The following is a 23,345-nucleotide window of genomic DNA, read 5'->3' on the forward strand; positions in this document are numbered from 1 at the left end:
ACTACAAAATAATCTCAGAAAAAGTGCTGTTATAATCACTGACATTGCTTCACTATTCATGCTGAAAGACAAATCTGGAAGACTGTAGATGTGAAAGCTGTTTTTGGTGAGGTGAAAAGATATCACAGTATAATCCCGCATTAAATGGCATCAAAATATTTTCATGTCAGTAGAAGTCTTAAGTATATGGCCAAAATCTGTTTGACAAGGGGAAGGAGAACACACAAGATGGCACATTACGGGTGGAGTGCGTTGTAAGTGATGAGCACTCCACTAGAAAGTGACTAATTCACAAATATTTTCACAGTCACGGCAGACCTGACAATGTATACAAACGCAAGAAGAAAAATAGTCGGCTTACATTGCTCGTGCAACACGAAGGAAATGATGTCTCTGCTTTCTTTCTGTAAACTTGTCATACAAAATCAATGAGAATAGCTGGCCTGCCTTTTGGCACTTTTACTTTAAATACAGTACAGTCCAAGTATGTGAATGCTGGTGGGCCACAGCAGTGGGAGGGGGTCCTCTTAGAGCCTGTTGGACCTTAATGTCTGACTTCAAAGTTTGGTTTTGTGGAAGAATAATTTTAGGGTAACATGACATTCATCTTAAAGAAATAGCATAAAGGCTTAATAAATGTCAGAAACCTGTTCAGGCATACCAGGAAATCAGATAAAGGTGAAGTGAACAACAAAATGAACACTGAAATATAAGAATTGGGTTAGGAAAAATACTGAGATGGTCAAGTAAATAAAGAATGTACCAGAAGAAAGGTTGATGTAATATACAAAATGAACTGAAGGATGACTAAGAAATCAGCAGATGTCCTATAAGCAATGAGAATGGACAATCGTTATATGCGCAGAAATTTCAAGGGTGGTGGTGTAACTCAAAGGTATAAAGAAGGACCAGAATATAATATAATAGACTTTCATTTTATATAAATCATTTGGGTGTAAACCAATGAACCAACCAGAGTAAATATCTGCATTGATTGACGCTGTATGTAAATTTAATAGTTTATAAAATGAACTTCTATTCTTTGTTTCTCTGATCATTCTGACCAGGCTGTAATGAACTGTTTTTGATGAACGGTCCCTCCAAGGCATTTTGCCAAAGAGTAATTAAAAGATACAATCACAAGCTTTTCTCCTGCCTGATAACTGAATTGGCCTATTAGGAGATCTTTCTTTCTTTCTTTCTTTCTTTAATAAGACTAGGGGGCTCCGCACCCTGCTTGCTTCCCTCGCCAAACTCTGGTTTGGTTAACCGAATATACAATTTAAAGAGATTGTTATTTTCGTGGGAATTGTTACAAATTCATTATTTTCACTTTTACTTTAAAACTTCAGTTAAAACAATATTTGGAATTAACTTTTCTTCATGATCGCATTGAATTTTAATTCCGTGTTTGGACTTACATTGTGAGAACGCAACATATAACTGCCCGTGAGTGAATATTGTTTCTTTCTCACTATTAAATAAAACAACTTTTTCGTCTGTTTGACCCTGTGATTTGTTAATTGTCTTAGCAAAAGCTATTCTCACTGGAAACGTTTTAATATGAATGGCATATCAAGATCTTCTTTGGTGTCTAATGTTAGATGTACTACATGACCTTTCTTGTCGCCTGTTAAAATATGACATGTCAGAATTATTCGACCAATTTTGAATACAACTAATCTTATCCCATTGCATAGCCCGTCACTCAGACATAAATAACGCAATAACATTACGATACATCCTTCTTTCTGCGGTAATTCGGCCAGTGGAATACCGGATGGGGTTAACGGTTGTAGATATTCTTCGTGAAATTGTAAGTTGATGTTTTCATCTTCCGCGCCATCACCACCAACTGTTTCAGCATAGTCTACTGATACGCATTTAACAACTTTGCCGTGTAACCGATCGACAATTTTTGCGTTAATTCGTTTGTCTTCATCGTTTCTCGCTGCCATATTTAAATGAATGGGTGATTCTAAACTAGATCTTTGTAAGTGTGTTTGTTCATAAGTAAGCCCTTTAATGGATTTGTGTCTGTCCAGGTTAAGTGCCAGAATGCACCTGATGATCGTGGTCTTGTTTGAAAATAGTTGTAAGTATGGCATGACTTGATCGAATCTCATGGTAAAAGTCTCCATCGCGTGGGACTTCCTTCCAAAAAGTCACATCTCGTCCCGAGATTTTTTTATTATAATAGAGAGATGTTAATTTTCTACCACAGTTAACACTTCATAATTTGAAATGAAGAGTGCCGAGTGACCATCAGCATAGTACAGTGTGATTTCTCTGAACTCTCTTAACAGTAAGAGAATCAACTTTTTCTTTAGATTTTAATTGAGAAGCACCTCTTTGTGCAAAGAATTGTGGGAGTGTGAAACAAACTGCCAAGACATGTCAACTGGTCAATAACTTAACATTTAGTTTATTGACAGAGAGTTCTGGGCTCCATTTATGTTAGTCAGTTTGAAACAATTTTTTTTGTGTGTCTTTATGTGTATTAATTCTGTGTTTAGTGATTTGTAAAATTTGTACTTGCATTTTAGCTGAGAATTTGTCACAATGCACTGCGCCTGTACTCGGTGAGCAAAGCTGTATAACAATAAACTGAATTAAACATAGTTGAAGTAGAAACCTTAACAACCTTTAAGAAGTGTTTCGATGAGCTATTAGCTAAACAAACGAGCTTGATGGGCTAATTGGACTCCTCTCAATTGCCAGATTTCTTATGCTCTAGAAGTTTAATTGGAATTAAATCTCATTCTTTCAGCAGCAAGGAAGGCTTAGCTGCCGTTTTACGGCAACGTCAGGATGGAAATGAAACAGGAAACGTGTGACATAAGTGCCACGGAGATAATGACTGTAACAGTTAAAGAGGAGGACTGTGAGTGGGGGTCCGTCCACTCCGAACAGGAGAGTCTGGGCGTTACAGATGAGGATTATGAACTGGTGACCGTGGGCATTAAAGAAGAAGCTGAGGAGATGGCGGTCATTGGCGAGATGCACAAACATAGAAGCGTGGAGCCCGTTGACTTCAAGGTGAGGTCTGGGCCTTTCAAATCTGACACAAAGAGGACTGAGGAGATCTCAACAGGAGCAAGTAAGTATAAAACTATATAATAAAATATTGTAAAATATATTATTTATATTCTAAAATAATATAAATAAACATGTGTTGATTGTAGGGTCAGGGAGTGTGGGTCTGGGCTCTCATGCTCTTTATGTGAAAAATGGAAATGTGCTGAGGTTTCAAATTTTTTGGTGAAAGTGAGCAAAGTTCTTTTTTATTCTTTTCCTTTTATTAAATTACACAAGAAGCGTTTATTTAAATAACTACAGAAATTTGGGAGCGTGACATTTAACAGTTAAATGTTTCTTATCGGACTATATGTATTTATCATAATGGAGAAAGCCTGTGGAGGGGTTTGGTTAGGGGGTCATCACAACCATGACCTCGTCTGTTAACACTAATAGCGTGGGATTTAAAAAAAAAAAAAGTTGCAGTGTTTTCATTTGAGGGGCTTCGACGTCACAAGAACTTATATTTCAGTACTAATTTGGTACCAAAGTACAGAAAACAAAACAGTTACCAGCATTTTAAAGTTATGTTAAGTAGCAAGAAATACTAATCTGTTAAATCCCACTCTTTGGTCATATTTTTTTGTTAACCATCTAATAATGCAAATATAAAATCTTACAATAACAAATGTTATGAACTTTACAGAGTGGGTCTCTGACAAACCAGATTTTGAAAGCCTGTTGTTAACAAAATCCGCTTTAAAGAGTTTGTTTAAATGGAAATATGCAGAATTATCTTGGAATTCACAAATTCAACTGTACATGTATAAGACTGTTTGAATTTTTACATTTAGTTTGGATTCTGAGCAGTTTTCAGTTAATGGACAGAAAATAAATTTAGAATGTGCACATGCTCAGGTAAGTCAGGTAGTTTATGATGTCATTCATTATAAAACCCTATGCTGAAATTCCCCCAAGATTCCTAACTCCACATTTGTTATTACACTGGGAGGGATCCCCATCTCTGGCATACGTTGAAGTTCAAGACCTGCATTGTATTTTGATATTTAGGAATGCCAATGCTTGTTTACTTAAGTGACAGTTGGGTAACTGCTTGTATTGTAAAGCCGTTGCTTCTGTTCGTATTTATATATGGAGGTTCTGATCGGGGCTGTCGAGAGACTGAGTGAGGAGTCTGAGTGTCTGGCCTTGTGAGTGTCCTGATAAAAACCAAAGAGCCAGGCCTTTTAATGACCTCTTGGGCACAGCCATCAGCAGTGTGTCTGTCTGCAGAGAGAGTGTCGACCGCATTGAGAGGTTTACTTACCTCGGCACTGACATTCATGTCTCTGGTGACTCTTCCTATGAAGTCAGTAGATGGATTGGGAGAGCATGGGGGGTCATGATGTCACCAGAAAAGGGTGTGTGGCGCTCCCAGTATCTCTGTAAAAAGACGAAGGTCCAAGTCTTTAGAGTCCTGGTGCTCCCTGTTTGTGTGACATGCACGCTATCCAGTGACTTGAAATGAAGACTGGACTCCATGTATCTCTTCGGAGAATCCTTGGGTCCCGCTGGTTTGACTTTGTGTTGCTCATGGATTCCCGAATGAGTCACATGACCTGCAATGTGAGGGAGCGTCAGTTACGGCACTACTGCCATGTGGCGCGATTCCCCGAGGGTGAGCCGGCTCACACAGTGGCTGGACCGGGCCAAGGGGACACCCTTGTAATATCTGTGGCAGATAGAGGGTCATTTATGGAGCATGGGACTTGGACGTGTGGTTGCCAACCAGGACCCTGAGCTGTTTCGTTGTGTGGTAGGTGTGACAACGCGCTGTACCAGTGCATGCTCCCCGTCCTGACCTGACCTGTATTGCAGAAAATGCATAATATCTTTCACTTCAGTAATGGAGGTACCTTAATGAAAAGCCATTGTATGGGATTTGTGTTTTTGCTGTGGCTTTGAAAGATAAGATAAGATAAGAACTTTATTTATCCCGAGGGAAATTCTTTTGTCATATACATGCTCAGTGCAACAAGAAGAATAAAGATAAGGTAGTCGAGAGTTTAAAAAGAACAGTAGAGTTGTTATTCTGTTTGCACTATTACTAAACAAAGTAACAAATAACTCTAATAGTTTGTATTATAACTGTATAACTAATTTGTGCAAAGCAACAAACAACTATAACTAAAACTATAACAGATATAATAAAACAACAGATTATTAGTGCAAGTGGTTACGAAAAGTGACTTAGTGTTTGTGCCATGAGTAAATGAGATAGCAGCATGTGATGATGGGATGAAACAAACATTCAGTAACATACAGGTGAGTAAATAAAAAAAAACAAATGAGACCTAATGACAAAAATTCTGAAAAAGATCACCTACAGAATGAGGAAGAGTTATACAGTCTTATTGCCACAGGTAGAAAGGATTTCCTGTGGCGTTCGGTTCTGCATTTGGAGGCAATGAGTCTTTTGCTGTGTGTGCTCTGATGACCCATTAAGGAGGCGTGCATGGGGTGAGAGGGGTTGTCCATGATACCGAGAAGCTTTTTCAGCATTCTCCTCTCAGACACCTCCACCAGGTTCTCCAGTCTGACACCCAGGACAGAACCAGCCTTTTTAATCAGCTTGTTCAGCCTGTTGGCATCAGCTGTCTTCACCCCACTGCCCCAGCACACAGCTGCAAAAAACACCACGCTCTCTACCACAGAGTGATAGAACATAGTCAGCATTTTCCTACAGACATTGAAAGACCTGAGCCTCCTCAGTAGGTAAAGCCGGCTCTGCCCTTTCTTGAAAACTGTGTTGGTGTTCTTGGACCAGTCCAGTTTACTGTCAATGTGTACCCCCAGGTACCTGTAGTCCTCAACCACCTCAACATCCGATAAGAACACTTCACTTCTCGTAAGGGAGTCATGCAGGATCGAACTCATGACCTTCTGATTGCCAGTCTATCAAGTGTCATAAAATTTCCCTTATTTTGATGTTGAATACAACAATTCTGGTATTGTGACATCTCGATTGAAGGGTATATTTGCTGACCATAATGAGAATTTTGTTTAAACACTTTTCTGCATAGATTTATTGTATGTGGTGTCTTCGCTGCTGGAGTAAGCCTGTTACGTTTCCTCATTGAGTGACGGGGACGATCACAACAACGAACCCCAAGGGTTCACTCCCTAATAGGATACGAACAGTTGAAATTTCTTTTTCACACAGCTTCAGAATAATGGGGATCAGTAAAACGGGCATGTAGAGTGTCGTTTTATGGTGTTTTGAGGTTTGCTGATTATAAATAGGACATTTTTTTGATACTTGATTAATTACCGGTGGTCCTAGATATTTAATTTGTTACCAGTGGTCCTAGCCCTCTAAGAGTGTCACCCAAAACAATTAAAGTGACAAATTTCAAATATAAGCGTGTGGAATATAATTTCAGACTCCCCAAGATCCATCCATCCATTATCCAACCTGCTATATGCTAACTACAGGGTCACGGGGGTCTGCTGGAGCCAATCCCAGCCAACACAGGCCGCAAGGCAGGAAACAAACCCCAGACAGGGCGCCAGCCCACCGCAGACTCCCCAAGATGTGTGGTTCAAATTGAACAGTTGAAAGGCAATGCTATCAAATATGAACAAAGTGACCAACTGGAATTGTGATCTGCTCGATCAAAAGTGAAATACTCTGAGCTCTGTGAACATTGGTGGAGAAAATGACCTTTGCCCCGCACAAACAATATGCCAAATGTATAGTTTGTTAGTATAAAACAGGGCTTGTAAAGTGAGTTTTAAAGAATTCACCCGAAGTGGACAGAAACGTCTGACTTCAGCTGTGCCTGATTTTGGTGGTTTGGGCATCCATGCTGAATTGGTTGTGAAATAAGTCTGTGCTACAAAGGACAGAACCTGTAAGCGTGAAGTTCTCACGTTTTGTACACAAGCCCTGGCGTCTTATTAAACCAGCATTGCAGAATTTTCCTTTCAGGCTTAAGGCCAGAATGATCACTTCACACAATTTTATTAATTCATTTATTTATTTGATATACACTATATTGCCAAAAGTATTGGGACCCCCCCTCCAAATCATTGAACTCAGGTGTTCCAATCCCTTCCATGGCCACAGGTTTATAACATCGAGCCCCTCAGCATGCAGACTGCTGGCTTCTACAAACAGAATGGGCCACTCTCAGGAGCTCAGTGAATTCAAGCCTGGTACCGTGATAGCATGCCACCTGTGCAAGAAGTCCATTTGTGATATTTCCTCGCTACTAAATATTCCACAGTTCACTGTCAATGGTATTATAACAAAATGGAAGTGATTGGGAAAAACAGCAACTCAGCCACGAAGTGGTAGGCCACAGAGCGGGGACAGCGCATGCTGAGGTTTGCTGAGTCAATGGCTACAGACCTCCAAAAGCTCAACAGTGCAGCATAGAGAGAGAGCTTCATGGAATGAATGGGTCTCCGTGACCGAGCAGCTGCAGCCAAGCCTGACATCACCAAGTGCAATGCAAAGCATTGGATGCAGTGGTGTAAAGCCCACCACCCGCCACTGGACTCTGGAGCAGTGGAGACGTCACCTCTGGAGTGACGAATCACGCAATCCGATGGACGAGTCTGGCTCGGAGAACGGTACTCGCCTGACAGCATTGTAGCAAGTGTACAGTTTGGTGGAGGGGGAATTATGGCGTGGGGTTGTTTTTCAGGGCTTGGTCTTGGCCCCTTAGTTCCAGTTCGGCATATGGAGCCATTTTGGACAATTTCAAGCTCCCAACTTTGTGGGAACAGTTTGGGGATGACAACATGACTGGGCACACACCAGTGCACAAAGCAAGATCTGTAAAGAAATGGAGGAGCGAGTTTGGTGTGGAGGAACTTGACTGGCCATCACAGAGCCATGACATCAACACCTTTGGGATGAATTAGAGCGGAGACTGCGAGCGGGTGAGCCAGGCCTTCTCGCCCAACATCAGTGCCTGACCTCACAAATGCTCTCCTGGTCACAAATTCCCATAAATACACCCACTCCTACACCTTGTGGAAAGCCTTCAGAGAAGAGCTGAAGCTGTTATAGCTGCATAGGGTGGGCCAACTCCATATTAACAATGGGATGTCATTAAAGTTCATGTTTGTGGAAAGGCAGGCATCCCAATACTTTTGGCAATATAATGTACTTTGTTAATTCTCGAGGGGAAACTGTTTTTTTGCAAATCAGAACAGGAATGGCTATTCATTAGCTGGTGGCATGGCTTGTAAATTTCAGCCTGGTAACCCGGTGATTCTTCTTCTGTTTATCTCCGCAATAAAGTTGCCATCATGTTGGCAGGGGGTTGTATTGTGTTAAAGGAGGACACTGTGCTGTAGCGTAATAACAGTAAAAGTAATCTTCTTTGTCATTACACACGGAAGAATCCAGACTTAGGGTTAGGGAAGGACTCCTTGTCAGGGTTATTATTGAGAGCCTATGACTGATTTAAATAAAGAGGCTGACAGGCAAATATCTTGAGTTGAGGGGGGCTGCTTTCTACCCACTGGGTATTGGGTATATTTGCTTATTTGGCTGGCACTTTTATCCAAGGTGACTTACAACATTTCAGATACAATGGGTTCCATTTCTTCTGTTTTCCAGTTGGAGCCCAGGCAGGTGAAGTGACTTGCTCGTGATCACAACCTCAGAGTCTGAAGTCCAAAACCTCCCAAGTACAGCGCTTGAGATAAACGTAGTTGACATAATAATAATAATAATAATAATGCGTTTTATTTACAGGGGCACTTTACATTAGCAGTAAATCTCAAAATGCAACATAAAATGTTTAAACAAAGACACAACAAGATAAAAACAGAGATAAAACAACAATAATTATAGCATTCTTGTTAATAAGTTTTCCTAAATAGAAAAGTCTGTGGTGGGTTGGCACCCTGCCCGGGATTGGTTCCTGCCTTGTGCCCTGTGTTGGCTGGGATTGGCTCCAGCAGACCCCCATGACCCTGTGTTTTGATTCAGCGGGTTGGAAAATGGATGGATGGATGGATGAAATTGAAAAGTCTTTAATTGTTTTTTAAAACAGCCCACAATCTGCTGTGTTCTCAGGCTCTCCGGTAGAACATTCCAGAGCCATGGAGCAGTGACTGCAAAGGCTTGGTCACCCATTGTATGAAGTTTGGTGGCAGGGGGGCAAAGGCGGTAGGTATTTGTAAAACGGAGGTTTCTTGTGGTGGATTGTAGTACAGTAATCCCTCGCTACTTCGCGGTTCACTTTTCGCGGATTCATGACTTCGCGGATTTTATATGTAAGCATATCTAAATATATAACGCAGATTTTTCGCTGCTTCCCGGGTTTCTGCAGACAATGCGTCTTTTTACTTCTGGTATTTGCTTCCTCAGTTGGTTTGCCCAGTTGATTTCATACAAGAGATGCTATTGGCGGATGGCTGAGAAGCTACCCAATCAGAGCACGCAGTTAAGTTCCTGTGTGCTGCTGATTGGCTCAGCGACGGAGTGCTGCATTAACCAGGAAGTCTCATCTCACTCATTCAACATTAATGTGCTCTTGCTACTGCATTCAGGGGATTATCACCTTCATCGTCATCATTTTTACTGCGCAGCATATTCATCACCATCATCACGTCATATATAGGTACGTGTACTTCGCTATACAGTAAGTGTAAACTTATCTACCGATTTCATATTGCTTAGCAGTTGTCCCTGTTATTAATAGAGTAAAGGGTGGGTTGTAAACAATACAAGGAGGGTTTAAAAACGTCCAAATACACGTTAAATAATTAAATAAATATGGTGTCCCTACTTCGCGGAAATTCAGTTATCGCGGTCGGCCTCGGATCCTATCTCCCGCGATAAGTGAGGGATTAGTGTATAAGGAGTTCTTTAAGATATTGTGGAGCATTTTCATGAATACACTGGTGAGTAAACAGAGTTTGTATTCAATATGGAGGTGAATAGGGAGCCAATGAAGTGATCGAAGGATTGGTGAGATGTGTTTATATTTCCGCACCCTCATCAGGATCCTTGCAGCATTATTTTGAATTAGTTGGAGCTTTTGAAGGCTCTTGTTGGGTATCCCGATGAGGATTGCATTACAATAGTCCAGCCTGGAGGAGACAAAGGCATGAACCAGCTTTTCAGCATCACGGAGGGAGAGGTAGGGACAAAGTTTGGCTATGTTATGAAGATGAAGGAACGCAATTTTACAAAAGTGATGGACATGTGTATCAAATGACAGATGGGAGTCTAACTTAACACCCAGATTTGTAACAGAAGGGGAGAAAGTAATGGTACAGTCAGAAAAGGAAATACAATTTACAGAGGAATGAAGTTGATGGGGGTGCCTATTAAAAGACCTTCAGTTTTGGTGCTGTTCAGCTTGAGGAAGTTCTTGGACATCCAGGCCTCAATCTCATCCAAGCAAGAAGAAAGAGTTGATGGAGGTGTAAGAGAAGTTGAATCCAGTCTCGCATTGAGCTGCATATCATCGGCATAGCAATGGAATGAAACTCCATGCTTGCGGATGATGAGACCCAGGGGTAACATATAGATATTAAAAAGGGTCGGCCCAAGGACTGATCCTTGTGGGACCCCACAGGTGACAGTGTGAGTATGAGATTTAGCATCACCTCAAGGCCACATACTCAGCCCTGTCTGTAAGATTGGACTCAAACCACTCGAAAGCAATGCCAGAAAGTCCAATTATATAGTGAAGATGATGAAGGAGAATATTATGATCTACCGTATCAAATGCAGCTGAGAGGTCCAGGAGGATAAGGAGTGATGGAGACCCCTGGTCAGCAGCCATCAGGTGGTCATTGGTGACTCTGACCAGGGCTGTCTCTGTACTGTGAGAAGTTCAGAAACCAGATTGAAATTTTTCAATCAGATTGAATTTTTTGAGGTGATCCTGAAGCTGGACCAAAACAACGTTTTCCAAAACCTCAGACAAAAATGGAAGGCTGAAGATCAGACGGTAGTTTGCTATCACTTCAGGATCCAAAGAGGATTTTTTTTAAATGAGGTCTAATTTTTGCGGTTTTCAAGACCAGTGGGACTAAGCCGCTCTGGGGAGAGTGATTAAAGATATCAGCAATAAGAGGGCTTATATCTGATACATTAGCTTTTACCAGAGGAGTAGGAAAAGGGTCCAATGAACACGTTGAAGGTCTCATCCTCTGTATGATGCCCTCAACTTCTTTAACTGTGGTACAGAGGAACTGGGAAAGGCAGCCCATTGGCTTTAATGTAGAAACATCCAGCGATGGAGGGCTGGAGGCAGACAATGAGGAGCGGATGATGTCTACCTTAGAGGTGAAATATTCAATAAAATTATTGTAGTGCTCCTCTGTGAAATTATTCCAGGCGTAGGTGTGAGAATTGAGTAAATGATTTATCACGGAAAAATGTTGTTTGGAATTTCCAGGACTAGTGATTAAATTTGAATAGTATTGAGATCTGGCAGTGGTCAGTGCCCTGGAGTTATTTTATTTTTTTTTTTTTTTGTGTTGCTGATAAGCTAATTTGTAGACTGTTGAACTGGTTGCAACAAAATGCCGCTCAAGGGTCTCGTCCAGCTGCTTTCATCTGTTGAAGCTCACTTGTAAACCACGGGGCAGATTTTACAAAAGAGACCACTCGTGATTTAACTGGGGCATGGGTCTCAAGGATGTTGTGGAGCCCATTGCCCATGATTCACTGAGTAATGGGCCTGAATACTTGTGTCAATGTGATATTTCAGTTTTGTTTTACTTACTATATAATAAAATACTAAGCCCTGTGTGTGTATGTCCTGTCCCATAGAGCAATATGATTGGTCAGTTTGGCTTGGGTGTGATTGGCCAGTTTGGTTTTGATGACGTGATTGAAAGAGGAATCTGAGTGTTGGACATGAGGAGGAGGGGAAATGGCAGAGGAACTGCGCTGAGAGATGGGAAATATAAAAGCGGGCAGGAGATGAGAAAGGCGTCTCGAAAATAATGATGGTCTGAGAAGTTGTCTTTATGGCAATGTGCTCGAGAAAGGAAGTGCTGGCTTAGAAAGGTTAAGACACACGGAAATATGGAGGAGAGTTGCTGAAGGTGCACACAGGGCAAGAGAGAGCAAATATTTTTAAATTCTCCTATTGCCTGTCTTCACCAGGTAGTTTGGCTAATTATTAATGAATCTGCAAAAATTTCAGAAATCCTGGTTTCACTTTTGTCATTTTGGACATTGAATGTTTTTTTATGATGGAAAAAATGAATTGCCACGAGTTTAGCATAAGGCTGCAACATAACGAAATGTCAAATAAAGCCAAGCGTCAGAATACTTTTTGTGGGCACTGTATAGTCATGTGATAAAGAAAGTGCCCCCCCCCCCCCCACACACACTTACCATTCTATGGTTTTACGTATTGGGACATAATAAAAAGTCAGATCTTAAAATTCGGTAAATGCAACTTCAGATGAACAACAACACTTGACACCATGTCATTATTTATTTAATATAAACTAAGCCAAAAGGCAAACACAGTGTGTGAAAAATGAAGTCCACCCTTACTACTTCCATAGCAATTCAGTGGGTAAGTAGCAGTCAGGTGCTGCTCATCAAATGCACTCAATTAACTGATCATCATCAAGTGGGACCACCTCGATAAAAACAGAACGTCTGGCAGTTTGCTGGTCTGGAGAGTTCAGGTGTGTGTGTGTGTGTGTATGTGTGTGTTAACACCATGCCAAGGAGGAAAGACATCAGCAATAATCTCAGAAACAATTGTTGGTGCCCATCAGTTTTTGAAGGGTTATAAGGCCATTTCCAAACCATGTGAAGTCCATCATTCTACAGTGAGAAAGATTATTCACAAGTGGCAAACATTCAAGACAGTTGCCAATCTTCCCAGGAATGGACGTCCCAGCAAATTCATCCTAAGGTCAGACTGTGCAATGCTCAGAGACTCTACAGGCCTCTCTTAACATGTTAAACGTTAAAGTTCATGACAGTAGAATTAGAAAAAGACAGAACAAGTATGGCTTGCTTTCTTGGAAGGGTTGCCAGGAGAAAGCCTCCTCTCTGAAAAGAACATGACAGCACGGCTTAGGTTTGCAATGTTGCATCTGAACAAACCACAAGAGTTCTGGAACAATGTCCTTTGGGCCAAAGTGGAGATTTGTGACCATAATGGTCAAAAAAAGCGGGCAAAAGATGAGAAAGGCATCTCGAAAATAATGACAGTCTGAGAAGCAGTCTTTACGGCAACGTGCTCGAGAAAGGACATGCTGACTAAGACACACGTTGATACGGAGGAGAGTTGCTGAAGGTGCACACACAGGGCAAGAGAGAGCAAATATTTTTAAATTCTCCTATTGCCTGTCTTCACCAGGTAGTGTGGCAAATTATTAATGAATTTTCAAAAATTCCTGAAATCCTTTTTTTCACTTTTGTCATTTTGGGTATTGAATGTTGTTTGATAATGGAAAAAATGAATTGACGCGAGTTTAACTTAAGGCTGCAACATAACAGAATGTCAAAAATAAGCCGAGGGTCGGAATACTTTTTTGTGGGCACTGTATAGTCATGTATCAGGACATAATAAAAAAAAAATCTGGTACTTAGCAGGTTCTAAAGTTATTTAAATCACCACAAACAACACACAACAGATTCCACTGTGTCATTATTTATTTAGCAAAAAATGAAGCCTAAATGGCAAAGCCATGCATGGAAAAACTAAGTAGACCCCATGATTCAGTACCTTGTGGGAGCAATAATTTAACATCTGTAAAGTCATACAGGAAAAGATTTATTTGTAGATTTCTGTTCCACCTTTAACACGATCATCCCTAGCAGGATGGTGACTAAACTGCACAACCTGGGTGTCAATCAGCACACATGTCGATGGGTCAAGGACGTCTTAACAAACCGACCGCAGACTGTCAGACTGGGCACCCACCACTTCCCGACCCTGACAATCCACACTGGAGCTCCACTGGGCTGTGTGCTGAGTCCTCTTCTTTATTCATTCTGTACCCACGATTGTGCAACCAGTACATAGCAGAAATACAGTCATCAAGTTTGCAGATGACAGCACTGTGGTGGGTCTGACACGTAACGGTGATGAGGTCAGCAAACTGTCTACTTGGCACTCAACACCTCCAAAACAAAGGAGCTGGATATCGGCTTCAGGAGGCAGGAAGAAGAACCTGCACCTCTATACATCAGAGGAGACACAGTGGAGAGAGTGCCTGGCTTTAAATTGTTTGGCACGCACACCTCTCTGTTGTAGAAGGCACAGAAGTGTCTCTACTTCTCAAGGATTCTGAAGAAGGCTGGCCTGTCCAAGCAGGCTGCTGGTGTCCTCCTATTGCAGCTCTGTGGAAAGCATTGTCACCTGTGGCATCCTGGTATGGTATGCTGGCTGCTCCGTGGCTGACAAGAAGGCTCTTCAGAGAGTCCTCAGTTCAGCACAACACCCAGTTACCTTCACTAGAGGACAAAGACAGAACTTGGTGTTTACGAAGGGCCAAACATTCATTAGGGGCCCATCTCACCCAGGCCACCACCTTTTCACTCTGCTGCCTTCTCAAAGTCTTTATAGTTCTATTAAGATGCACATTTCCAGACTGCTGAAAAGCTTATATCTACGTGCTATTAGAGAGCTACATTTTGTTAAATAACTGTTTACTGCATCTTAAGTGCTTTGGATCTGATGTCTTTCACTGTCACCCATGGCATCAATGGGACAAAAGTGCACCATCTCGGAGACTCATTGTGATCTCTGTAAAATGGAACTGCTCCACTATTTATGTTTTTCCACTTTCTATATGCAAATGCACACATTTATTATTTTCTTATTTTATATTAATGTATGTGTGTAATTTCGTATGAAGTGCAGTGGCTGTTGAATGTTCTGTTTGTATTGTATGTACTATTCAGCTGACACACTAACATTTGTGCAATGACAATAAAAGGCATTCCAATTCTAATTTTCAGCCTCTGACATCATTGTGGAGGAATTTTGGCCTCCTCTTCTTGACAACGTTGCTTCGGTCCATTGAGGTTTGCAAGCATCCGTTTATGCACAACTCACTTAAGGTCTTGCCACAGCATTTCAATCGGGTTGACTGGACCATTGCAACTCCTTGATTCTTTTCTTTTTCGGCCATTCTATTGTAGATTTGCTGGTCTGCTTGGGATCATTGTCCTTTTGCATGACCCAATTTCGGCCAAGCTTTAGCCATCGGGCCTCATGTTTGACTTGAGAGTACTTTGCTCTACAGAGGAGTTCCAGGTTGACTCAGTGCCAGCAAGGTGCCCGGGTGCTGTGGTTGCAAATCAGCAGCCCTCCACCAGCGTGCTTGGTCTGATGTGTGTGTGCTGATATGCTGTGTTTGGTATTCACCAAACATGGTGCTGTGCGTTATGACCACAAATCTCCACATGGGTCCAAAGGACGTTGTTCCAGAAGTCTTGTTGTTTGTTCAGATGCAACTTTGTAAACCTATGCCATGCTGTCATGTTCCTTTCAGAGAGAGGAGGCTTTCTCCTGGCAACCCTTCCAAGCAAGCAAGTCATACTTGTTCCATCTTCTTCTAATTGTACTGTCATGAACTTTAACATGTTAAGAGTGGCCTGTAGAGTCTGACATGGAGCTATTGGGTTATTTCCAGTTTCTCTAACCATTGCACAGTCTGACGTTGGGGTGAATTTGCTAGGATGTCCACTCCTGGGAAAATTTGCAACTGTCTTGAATGTTTGCCACTTGTGAATAATCTTTCTCACTGTAGAATGATGGAGTTTAGATTGTTTGAAAATGTTCTTAGAACCCTTCAAAGACTGATGGGTAGCAACAATTGCTTCTGAGATTATTGCTGATGTTTTTCCTCCTTGTCTTGATGTTAACACACACCTGAACACTCCAGACCTTCTGCTTTTATGGAGGTGGGCCCACTTGCTGATGATCCGTTAATCGAGTGCAAATTGATGAGCAGCACCTGACTGCTACTTACCCTCTGAATTCTTATGGAAGCGGTAAGGGTGGACTTCACTTTTCACACACTGCTTTTGCCTTTTGGCTTTGTTTTTTGTTAAATAATTGCACAGTGTGATATGTCATGTGGTGTTGCTCATTTGAAGTTGTATTTACCTAATTTTAAGACCTGATTTTTTTTATTATGTCATAATACCCCCTCCTTCAGCTTTATGGTTTTACGTATTTTCTTCTTTCCCTGACTATATATCTATGTATATGTCTTTACCTGAGCCTTATACAGGGTGATCCAAAATGAAGCACCACATTTCTCAATGTCAATGCGCGAGGTAGAGGCAGCCGAGTGAGTCGGGTCCTTTGATAGGCGATCCCTTGTAGTTTTAATTCGGTCTTTGTATGATGCGCACCGTCGAAATGTTCTTCAAAAACAACAAATCCAACATCACTATGCAACACACCTTCCCGAACGCACTTCAGCATTCCTCCTAATGGTGACGTCCCAAATTGGAAAATTAATTCTTCAGTGGGTGGCTAAATTTTCAACATTGAACAGAAAATCTCAGGGCCGTCCTTGGACTGTACGAATGCCTGAAAACATCCAAGCTGTAAGGGCATCCATTTTTCAGTCTTCTAGACGTTCAGCGCGCTTCTGCCTTGGGCATTTCCAACAGGAGGATTTTGCATAAGGACCTTAATTTCCATCCATACAAAATGCTAGTAGTATTGGAACTCAGTGAGAGAGACTGGGAAAGCCGTAGAGAGTTGTGCGCAAACATTCTGCAATCGTTCATCGAAATGCCATCGTCATCCATTTGACTATAATAAGCAAAACTTTTGCTATTGGGCTGAAACCAATCCTTGTGAACTTCATCAGAGACACCTGCACAGTGAGCGTCTTACAGTTTGGTGCGCCATAGCAGAATTTGGTATTGTAGGCAGGCCCTTACTTTTTTTGAGGAGGGGGGAGCAACGTCACTTCGGAACGTTACATTGAAATGCTAGGGTACTGAAAGAAATGGATGTGGTGAATGCCTGGTTTTAACAAGAATGGAGCAACAGCTCATACGGCCTGTGCAGAGATCTGTGCAGGTTTTGTTGGAGATGTTTCCGGGGAAGCTGATCTTCCTGCGTGGTGATGTCGGCTGACCTTCATGTCCACCTGATCTTGCTTTCGATTTCTATTTCAAGTCAAAGGTATACACACACCAACCTCAAAACCTTGAAGCCCTCAAGGATGCTACTCGCCACGAAATCGCTGCTCTTCCCCTTGAAATGGCCGAACGAGTCATGTGAGTGTTCAGAAATCGTCTCGAAGAGTATATCACTAATGATGGCCACCATCTTAAAGACATCATTTTTAAAACACAGTGAAACAAATCTATTTGGTATACCCTTTCTTGTGTCGTAATGAAATTATTTGATCTTGTAGCATTTTTGCAGAATAAACGTTTGAAATGTGGTTCTTCTTTTTTGGCTCACCCTGTACAATGCTTTATATATGACAGTTATTCCTTTGTTCATATTGTGTTTTACCGATGTCTGAACATTTTATTTTTCTGTTTTGTACAGGGGACATTTTGACACCGGCTACTTCTCACTTCAATCCTCAGTCTGCTGTGAAACTAACAAGGACAGATAAAAGGAGCACTCAACAGCAGATGCACAGTACAAGTTCATCAGATATGTCTGATGTCCAAAAGCAGAAGAACAGTTTAAATCCAAAATCTACAGCCAGTGATAACCAGGACTGTCCTTCAAGTAAGAAGCCACACTGCTGTACTGAATGTGGCAAACGCTTCTCTTGTAGTAGCCTACTTAAGAGTCACATGAGAATTCACACTGGAGAGAAGCCCTATTGCTGTTCTGAATGCGACAAACAATTCTCCCAGATGAGCCACCTTCGAACCCACAGACGAATTCACAGTGGAGAGAAACCATACTGCTGTTCAGAATGTGGCAAGCAGTTCTCGCAATCAGGCAGTCTTTATAACCACAGAAGAATCCACACGGGGCAGAAGCCATTTACCTGTGCCGAGTGTGGCCAAAAATTTGTTAGCAGTAGTACTCTTCAGATACACACAAGAATTCACACTGGGGAGAAGCCATATTGCTGTTCTGAATGCGGCAAGCAATTCTCCAAAATAGGTAATCTGCAGGCCCACCAGACCATTCACACTGGGGAGAAGCCATATTGTTGTTCTGAGTGTGGAAAAAAATTCTCAAAGGTCGTCAATCTGAAGAAGCACAGAAGAATTCACACCGGAGAACGGCCGTATTCCTGCTCTGAATGCGGCAAGCGATTCTACAGCAGTAGCCACCTGCGAAGACATGCGAGAATTCATACCGGAGAGAAGTCTTACTGCTGTGGGGAATGTGGAAAACGTTTCACCACCAGTAGTAACCTTCAGCAACACACAAAAGTCCATGCTAAAGAGAAGTTGTGATCTCAAGACTAACTAAAAACTTAAAAGAAACTTCCAGATCCATACAAACTGCAAAAGGAAGTGTTATTTGGAACAATGCAGGTAGTTTTGTGGGGTCAGACGTGATTCTTGAACAAGAATTACATGCCTGGGGACAACTCGTTGAGTCTGTGGTGAATTGCAGCAGGAAAGGCTCAGCCCACAGGACTTCTTCAAGTATCTATCTATTTATCTATCTATCTAAACAACCTGCCTTCAGTTACCGTGGACACTAGGTGGCACTGTTGCCCCTTTAAACCCAACAGGCAGACACACAAGCACCAAGAAGATTTTTCTTTTCTTTTCCTCCTTAAACAGTGCCTACCCAGCACCACAGCCACAATAAACAGGCAAGTAATAACACAAAGCACAATATTTTTCTTTCTCTCTCTCTCTCTCCTCCACACTTCCCAGCAAGCTTTGTCCACCTCCACACGACTCTGGCTCTCTTGCTGAGCAGTCCTTTAAATAGTGCCCGACCCTGGAAGTGCTTCTGTCTTTCCGTCCACATGACTTGCCAGCACTTCTGGGTCAGATGGAGAACTTGAATTTTCTTCAGCCTGGAAGTACTTCTGGGCTTTCGTCCCTGTGACTTGGCAGTACTTCCGGGCTACAGGTGAGACATGACTCCCCAGGTTCTCTTGCAGCAACCCCTGACGGTACCCATGACACCCAACAGGGCTATGGTATTAATCTCCTTGTCCCATAGTGCCCTGCAGGAATCTGGAGCACCGCTGTAGTCCCGGGAAGCTGCCATCTAGCATCTTGGGGGAGGCAGTGTCCTAGAAAAGCTGCCTTCCCCCATCCTTCCATCTCGGGGACATCCCGGCGGTGTTGAGCTGCTGGCTGTCTGCTATAACACATAGACTACGGCAGCTATTTGGCCCCTAATGTTACAAAGCCTTTCTGTCATTTTAAATATTGCATTAATGGCATAGCAACGCATCCTGCTCCACACATATACTACGTGTTAAAACCCTGTGGCTGCATTCTGGCATGCTTGCATTTCAATTTACAACATTTATTTATGTAGCACATTTTCATACAAGTGATGTAGCTCAAAGTCCTTTACAATTTGGGTAATAACATTAACTCGCTTGGTTACTTGTTTAGAAGTGCGGTCAGAAGGTGGACGCCATGCAGCCTCTTCCATAGTTCTGCAGGAGTGGTGTCAATGTCACTGGGCATATTTACTGATTCATGTGTTTTGACTATCAAAATCCGTATCTCCCGTTGCTCTTCGCTATCAGCTCTATTAATGGCAGTCATTTTCACCTCCTTTTTGATGGGGTCTGACACACCGTTTTCCCTTAAACACATATTTTGCATTTTGTATTTTCACGAACATAACTGCCAGTACTGCCATTATCATTATTAACTGTGAACAATGTATAGTTTACTTTTACTGCTAGTGTTTTGATGTCTTTGAATACTAATGTGTTATCTGAGTTTTTACGGAGGGGGGGGGGGGTTTCCCTTGCAAAAGACTGTTCATTTGTAACACCTGCAGTGTGTTGTCCACACACAATACATTCATATGCTGTGGACCACCAAGGCAGGCACTGACACAGACAGACATAGACAGAAGTCTTTCTCTCTTGTGGGAAACGTCTTCCCCCGTCTCCCACAAGCACAACACAATCCCAAAAGTACTGCACAGTACAACATAACTCTTCTTTCTTTCTCTCTTTCTCCTCCTCCACTGCTTCAAGTAAGCTTCGTCTCCCTCCTCCCGACTCTGGCTCCCCAAGTAGTGACTGCTGGCTCCTTTTATAAGGTACCCAGAAGTGCTTCAGGTGCTCATTAATGCATTTCCCACAGCACTTCTGGGTGTGGCAGAAGAGCTGCACTCTAGGGCCCCTTAGTTGCTTTAGCTCCCCCTGATGGTGCCCATGTATCCTAAAAGGGTGGTATCCAACTCCAAATCCCGTGGAGCCCTGCGGGAGTCTGAGGCACTGCTGCAACCCGTGGTGGGGGTTGCCACCTAGCACTCCGGGGAAGGTACTGTTCTGGATGTGTTCCCTCTCCCGGTCCTTCCAGCATGGCGACGTCCTGGCTGGGCAAGTTCCCCCAACGTATGCCACAATGCTTAACAGGGGTCTTTTTAGCAGACTTTTCAGCTGTAGACCATTCATCAGAACTTCTAAAGTTTGTTGTCTGCTGGGCCAGGTTAGCGAGAGCAACGTTACTCTTTTCAGCTCAAAATCACCACCCCTACTGTTAGCTTTATCTTTATGAGGCCTTGGACTGGTTTAGAAATGGGACACAATTGTTCTCACTCACTATTAAGCAAAATTTACTCACAGTTGTCTCCAGATGCACATATTACACGTCTGGCTTTGCAAAACTACAATGCAGGTGAGTACGACGAGAGCTCACTGCAAATGTAAGGGAGTAAGAGCTGCAACTGTACGACAGAAACATCCAGCTTCAAGAGTGAAGTTCACTTCTGCCTTGATAGTAAGTACACCAAGAAATCTTGGAGAAAAGAGAGAGGCCATACAGTGTAAATAAACATGTATACGAAAGAATTACATGGTACTAAGAGAGAAGAGCAATTAGCCATCTTCATCTTCTTCAACTTCTATGGCCTGCACACAAATGGTGAAACAACCATGAGCAGATTCTACCGGATGGAAGCAGGAACAGAAAGGCACCACAGACTGCACCATTGGAAGCCTTCACAGATTTGTTGGGCTGAATGGCCTGTTCTAGATTGTTCTAAATTACAACCTGCCAGTACCAGGGATACCGTGGAACCACAAGCAATAAAGAATAATGGAGAAGGAAGAGCAGTAACCACATGTGCCATACAGACTGGAAAGGAACACGCGGCAATGAAGGGAGATGACTGAACTACCGGTTAGTTGATTAATACTGTCTGTTATTATTTTAGTAAGTTATTCATTTGGTTTTATAAAACTTTTTACGCACCAACAAAGGAGCTAATTAGTCTCCTTTCCCTGTGTAGAGTTTATTACATGTTGAGCCTTTTTGTGATCTTTTAATGCATATTACCATAAAATATCATTTCTGCATTTGATCTTTGACACAATAAAATATGAAAATCTCAAACTCCATTAATCTTAATTCAGGGGCCTGGTGGGTGGTCTATGGGAGATACCGAAGCCTATCGTGGCAGCCCTGGACACAAGTCCAGAAGCCACGTTAAAAATGGATTAATTTTTTAGTCCACATTTCACAGTTGCTGTCTACTACTGCATTAAATTTGGAGAAACAGAAATTGATGGAAAACGCTTAGTAAGAACTTGGAAAGTTGTAACAGAAGCTTTATTAAAGATCTGAAAGAGGTGCACTTAACAGATGTCTAGAGTGGATGGACCGCATTCAGTGCACTGTTTAAAGGTTTTTCCATTTGAAACAGGGGTCCTGGAGGGCCGCAGTGGCAACAGGTTTTCATTCCCGCCACTGTCCTAATTAGAACTCCGTCCTTGCTGATAATGAAACTTGGTGTTTAACTCTATGACTTGTTAGCACTTTCATTCATCAAATACAAAGCTTGCCTGTTACCATTCACAACCCTTAATTGCCTATTTTAGATTTTAGCAGCTGCATTTAAATTTAAATTGTTGCCTGTTTTCTTAATCGGACATTAGATAACCAATAAACCAGCAGCTCACATGCTTACCATGAAGTATCTGTATTAAAAATAAATAAAGAAATGAGAGGAATTGGAAGGTCCATTAAGTTTAAATCTATTCTGGTCCACAAAACACTTGGATAATGTTCTCTCCGATGGAAACTCAATTCAAATTGCTCTCGGATGAATGTAAGCATTAACAAGGCAAACGGTTCAATACCGAGTCTCATTATCAGCATGGACTGCTTTCTAAGTAAGAAACGAGTTGGAATAAAAACCTGCAGCCACTGCGGCCCTCCAGGGCTGTGATTGAGGACCCCTGGTGTAAAAGGCCGCCTCACAGCCACAACAGCGATTAAAATTGGGAAATCTGAGAAGAACAAGACATTCAGATCTCTGTCTGAATGAACAAGTAAATAGGATGGATGAGCTCATTGGGCTGAAAGTCCCCGATGTCTTGTTCTCTGCCCACAGTACTTGGTAATTTATTCCATGTGTCGATGGATCTTTGCGTGAAGAAGTTTTATCACATTTGCGCGATGTCTGCCCTTAAAAGGTTTGTGTCCCCACGTTCTTGTTACAGAATTTCAGAATCACAATTGGGATCCCCTGTACTAACAAAACTACCTACCTACCTATCTTCCTTCCTTCCTTCCATCCGCAACAACAAAAACACTAGTGAAAGAGTTCAGTTAAACTGGTGAAATTTATCAGGAGGGTATGTGTGGTGTAGCGGATCCACAGCTCAGATCAAAGGCCGCTTTTTAAATAATTGCAGCACTCGTGGCTTAGAGAGGGGGTGTGGTAGTGTGGCCGGAGCGGTCCCCGGGTGATTCGTGATGTGGACAGTCTTCGCTTAATTGCACAGGTGAGGAGTCGTCCGCATCCGTAATTGATGCTGGGAGCTGCTAATTGCCACATCTGATCCAGGTCCCCGTGATATTTAATAGAAGCATGAGGGGGATGAAAAGGAGGGAAAAAAGAGAAGGAAGGAAAAGAGAGAGAGAGAGAAGGAACGGAGGTTAATGGGGAAGAAGGCGGCAGGAAGGAGAAAGCTGGTGCGTGAGAGCGAGAGCAGGTTAGACAGTAACGGAGCTGGTAGAAGAGTCCCAGAGGAGCGTTTGGCCGACTCTCGGAGGGGGCAGATTGGAGCAGTCATTCCAGCTGAGCAGTTTGGAGGAACTGGAGTGACCGCTACTGGAGGCTTTGGGCGTGTTGAGCCCCAGTGTGAGCACCCTGGCCGCTGGGGAAGGAACCCAAGTCTCAGTCCGGCTGGAACCCGACGTAGCT

General features: G+C 42.4%; 1 protein-coding gene across 1 annotated transcript in view; it reads left to right on the top strand.

Annotated features, from left to right (window-relative positions):
- The window catches only part of LOC114669285 (zinc finger protein 665-like), a 53,075-nt gene that overhangs the window by 5,881 nt on the left and 23,849 nt on the right, over nt 1–23,345 (top strand). The window contains exons 2-4 of the mRNA XM_051936022.1: nt 2,774–3,100; nt 17,562–18,432; nt 20,761–20,812. Coding sequence (XP_051791982.1) covers nt 2,812–3,100; nt 17,562–18,432; nt 20,761–20,812 — 1,212 coding nt within the window. The 5' untranslated portion in view covers nt 2,774–2,811. The remainder of the gene's footprint in view (nt 1–2,773; nt 3,101–17,561; nt 18,433–20,760; nt 20,813–23,345) is intronic.

This window comes from Erpetoichthys calabaricus, chromosome 1 (genome assembly GCF_900747795.2).
Source record: "Erpetoichthys calabaricus chromosome 1, fErpCal1.3, whole genome shotgun sequence".
NCBI classification, from domain to species: domain Eukaryota; kingdom Metazoa; phylum Chordata; class Cladistia; order Polypteriformes; family Polypteridae; genus Erpetoichthys; species Erpetoichthys calabaricus.